Consider the following 3,971-nt stretch of genomic DNA (forward strand, 5'->3'; position numbering starts at 1 on the left):
GTAAGAAATAAGCAGTAAGCAAATTGACCAATTCCATTCTCACGTTTCAAAAATAATCGATTGTGATTGGTCTATTTACTTACTGCTTATTTCTTACTACTACTCCTACTGCCATTGTAGAAGACGCTTAATTGACTGTGGTTGTTCAAGGCTTAAAGCTTAAAGCGAAGTAGACCACTTATGGCACCTTTATTGCGATAGCCAAACAGAAGCGTCAGTAGCACCATTGATGCTTCTGATTGGTTGTCGCAATAAGAATTGCGTCTGCTTACGATCGGCTTGCAACTAATGTAGAATGATCTTGGTTGCGTTCCGTTTCACGCATTATGCGCGCATTGTCTACAATATACGTAACATGAACTATAGATAAATGCGCGCATATGCATGAAACGGAACGCGGCCCTTAATGTAGAACGACTTTTACATAGGTTGCGTCCATTTCACACATTATGCACACATTCCCTATAGTATACGTGACATAACCTATAGATAAATGCGCGCATATACGTGAAATGGAACGCAGCCATGGATATCGCTGTTGGAAATCAGTGTTTCCTTATTTTCTCGTAACATTAAAATACTCAAAGTTTAATAAAGATCGATGTTTGTGTTTTAAAAAAAAAGTAGATTACGTCTTTCTAAATCAACGTTAAAGTATAAAAAGTACAATGTACTGTTTACAGATATATTAATATCAAAACTTTGTATATTATTCACACACACACACACACACACACACACACATGTGGATACACAACATTTATTTTTGAACTTTTCATAGTACACTCTGTGTGTATAAACGCACAAGTTCTTCGTTTACCTTGCTGTCACTAGTCGTAACCGACCACATTCGGGAGAATAGATCGTTCGCAATAACGGCTGTTGCAACTTGGCTTGACTTATGCTCCAAAATATTCTTATTAATTTTTAGCAAAAACGTGGTTTGACGAGAGGCGCGCACAATGATCCGTCGACAGTGATAGCCGGTGCCGCGCGACGACATGGCTACTGTCAAAGTAACGGAGCAAAAGGTTATCTTGTGCGGCGAGTACGGAGTCGGCAAGACGTCTATATTTCGACGCTTTGCAAACAACACATTTGTAGCCAGTAATGATCGTAAATCGACTCTTGGCCTTGACAACATCGACAAAGAATACGTCGTTGAGGACAGACGAATACGTGTGAGTGCTCGATCTATTGTGTCTGTAAAGTGAAAAAGAGTGAATACATGTGTTTGCACTTGCAAACGTGTTTCTTTTCTCTACTTTGCTTGGGTGTGTTTGTTTATTAAAAGAAAAGTTGATTGTATCGCTTTGTTTGTGTTGTACGTGTGTGCATACAATACATATGTAAAAGTAAAAAGTATATATAATTACATGATACTTTGTATATATGAATTTGTCTAATTTCATGCCTCTTATTTTGGTCAGTTGCAATTATGGGACACTGGTGGTATGGAAAGAGTAGCATCCGTTACTTCGAGTTATTACAAGTTTGCGGAAGCTGCCATTCTCGTGTTTGCTTTGGATAACTCAACATCATTTCATCTATTATCCCAACATCTGCTCGATATAGTAACATATGCAGAAAATGCAAAAATATTCCTGTGTGGAAACAAAAGTGACCTGGAGAGTGTTGCGCCACAAGTCACAGACGCAGAGATGGAGCAATTTTGGTAATTATATTTCTCAATAATTCTGCTTATAATTATATGACTTGGATTCGCAATTATAAATTTAACAAATTTAATCTAGTGAACAATGTCATAATCTAATTTCGGGAATATACAAGACGTCGTGCAAAACGGGTGAAGGGGTAAACGAAATGTTTGAAGATATAGCGCAACATTTGGTCGAAGCCAATCGATCGCGAATGGAGCTTCACGAGATGGATAAAGATCGATTTAAAATTTCGTACATCGACGAAGCAGCTGATCCGTCGTGTCTGTGTTAATTTGCGAATTAAGAGTCAACAGCATCCATTTTTTTTTCTTTCAAGAGCCTTAAATCGTATTGTCATTCAACGTAAAGGAGCTAACCGGAATCAAGTCTTTTTTACCGAGCATTTATCGTAGATGTGACTTTTCTATGAGGGAAGGTCATCAAAAGCGAGTATGGAAAGTTCTCCATGAAAATGAGAGGTGGATTGGTAATGTGCTAAAACGTATCTATAAACGGCTACAAGCTGCGATTGTACCGGGACAGGTCAGCTCTGAAAGACACGAGAGACGGCAAAGATTTTCAAATAAAATTTTATTACGCGCATCGAGAAATATAATCTTAATCAACTAAACTCTCTCTCTCACTCTCTCTCTCTCTCTTTCTCTCTCTCTCGGCCTCTATTAACGTGATTTACGCGTGGTCGCTGTATGTTTCATAATCAATATATATATATATATATATAATATATATAAATAAATATATATATATATATATATATATATATATTTTTTATATACAGCTATGATTGTAATACAGCTACACCGCGTAACGAGGCACTAGTGTTGAGTCCATTTGATAGTCTTCAAGTCGATGCCATCTTCCACCATCTCCCACAACGGGCTGTAAGAGATGAAGCGAATCAGATCAAAGATGAAGATTTCGGCGTTCTATTTGCGTCATCGAACAATTGTCACCGATAGATATATGCATAGCGTAACTAATAGAGAAACGTCCAACGATCTCGATATCCCTACAAGACGAGATTACACAAGTTTTCAAGCCAAAGTATATAATGCATATGTAAGTCTAGAGTAGATCGTTTTTGTCCTTGATATCCTCGACAACTTGAAATAAACGTTTGTACAACAATGATCAATGAACATCACCCATAAACGTACCTCATGTCCCGTAGTCGTTTCACTTGCCGTATCGTGTTATCCGCGGTGTAATCGACTTCTTCGAGTGTCGTAAACCGTCCGATGCCAAACCTATAGTTGAACGATGATTGATAAAAATGTTTCGATATTGAGTCTCTGAAGCATACTTACCTGATACTGGAATGAGCTAAATCTTCCGAAGCGCCAATCGCTCTCAACACATAGCTAGGCTCCAAACTCGCGCTGGTGCAAGCCGAACCACTGCTCAACGCTATTTCTTTCAGCGCCATCAGCAACGATTCGCCCTCGACACACGCGAACGATAAATTTACACAACCAGGATACCAGGCGACGGGGTCGCCGTTGCGTACAACTTGCGACAAGTTGGACGTTATCTTCTCGATCAGGTGATTCGCTAGCGCGCTGATATATCTGTGATCGTACTGCAAAAATATATTTTACCGTGTAAACTTTGGCTCCGAGGCGACAAATATAATCTTGTTCCTCTTATATTATTATATTTACATCCATCTCGATCCGCGCCAGCTCACAAGCGGCGCCGAGACCCACAGCTAGAGGCGCCGGCACAGTACCGCTTCTCATCCCCCTTTCTTGTCCACCACCACTTTGTAATGGCTCTACACGCACTCGTGGTCTTCTTCTAACGTAGAGAGCCCCAATTCCTTCGTAAACCCAAAGAAAGAGAACTTACCAGATGATGATTGTACGACGCGACCACTCGCGAGCTATTTGTAACAGTAAAGCATGATAATACCTTTCGGACCATATAATTTGTGACCACTAATCGACATGAGATCAATGTTCATGGCATTAACATCGACTGGTATCTTGCCTATCGCCTGGGCTGCATCCGTGTGGAAGAAGACATTCCTTTTTCTAGGAAATTCAAGTGGAAAATGCAAAAAGAATAATCATGGGGTGTTGAGTCTCGGTTCTTACCTGCAAATGGTACCAATTTCTTCAATAGGCTGCCTAACACCAATCTCATTATTTACTGTCATTACCGAGACTAATGATGTGGATGGTCTGATAGCTGCTTCCAATTCATCTAGATCAATAAGGCCGTTTGACTTGACAGAGATGTACGTTACATCAAATCCTTCTGCTTCCAAGGCTCTACACGAATCTAATA

General features: G+C 39.7%; 2 protein-coding genes across 5 annotated transcripts in view; one reads left to right on the top strand and one right to left on the bottom strand.

The window, feature by feature from the left end:
- Positions 1-509: 509 nt before the first annotated feature.
- LOC116840529 (ras-related protein Rab-6.2) lies at positions 510-2,272 on the top strand. 3 transcript variants are annotated; one of them, XM_032807350.1, is made up of 4 exons: positions 510-670; positions 932-1,181; positions 1,431-1,675; positions 1,755-2,272. In XM_032807350.1, the coding sequence occupies exons 2-4, from the start codon at positions 1,002-1,004 to the stop codon at positions 1,951-1,953; spliced, it is 624 nt and encodes a 207-aa protein (XP_032663241.1). In that variant the 5' UTR covers positions 510-670; positions 932-1,001; the 3' UTR covers positions 1,954-2,272. The 3 variants fall into 3 exon arrangements, with proteins under 3 accessions (XP_032663241.1, XP_032663243.1, XP_032663242.1); XM_032807352.1 differs by having other exon boundaries at positions 549-566; XM_032807351.1 differs by having other exon boundaries at positions 648-663.
- Positions 2,236-3,971, bottom strand: part of LOC116840528 (cysteine desulfurase, mitochondrial) — a 4,176-nt gene continuing 2,440 nt past the window's right edge. The window contains exons 6-11 of one of the 2 annotated variants that reach the window (XM_032807347.1): positions 3,779-3,965; positions 3,594-3,715; positions 3,344-3,501; positions 2,990-3,261; positions 2,840-2,929; positions 2,236-2,561 (exon numbers count right to left, since the gene is read on the bottom strand). In XM_032807347.1, the coding sequence (XP_032663238.1) occupies positions 2,498-2,561; positions 2,840-2,929; positions 2,990-3,261; positions 3,344-3,501; positions 3,594-3,715; positions 3,779-3,965 (893 nt within the window). In that variant the 3' untranslated portion in view covers positions 2,236-2,497. The remainder of the gene's footprint in view (positions 2,562-2,839; positions 2,930-2,989; positions 3,262-3,343; positions 3,502-3,593; positions 3,716-3,778; positions 3,966-3,971) is intronic. The other variant, XM_032807346.1, reaches the window with a different exon arrangement.

This window comes from Odontomachus brunneus, unplaced genomic scaffold (genome assembly GCF_010583005.1).
Source record: "Odontomachus brunneus isolate Ranch 3 - 2012 unplaced genomic scaffold, Obru_v1 Obru_scaffold_010, whole genome shotgun sequence".
In the NCBI taxonomy this organism is placed as follows: domain Eukaryota; kingdom Metazoa; phylum Arthropoda; class Insecta; order Hymenoptera; family Formicidae; genus Odontomachus; species Odontomachus brunneus.

What these genes read in the sequence shown, in the direction of transcription:
- LOC116840529 (XM_032807350.1), top strand. Translation starts at nt 1,002, where the DNA reads ATGGCTACTGTCAAAGTAACGGAGCAAAAGGTTATCTTGTGCGGCGAG. An exon ending in TTGAGGACAGACGAATACGT is followed by an intron (nt 1,182 to 1,430) that starts GTGAGTGCTCGA and finishes TATTTTGGTCAG; the next exon opens with TTGCAATTATGGGACACTGG. An exon ending in GCAGAGATGGAGCAATTTTG is followed by an intron (nt 1,676 to 1,754) that starts GTAATTATATTT and finishes AATTTAATCTAG; the next exon opens with TGAACAATGTCATAATCTAA.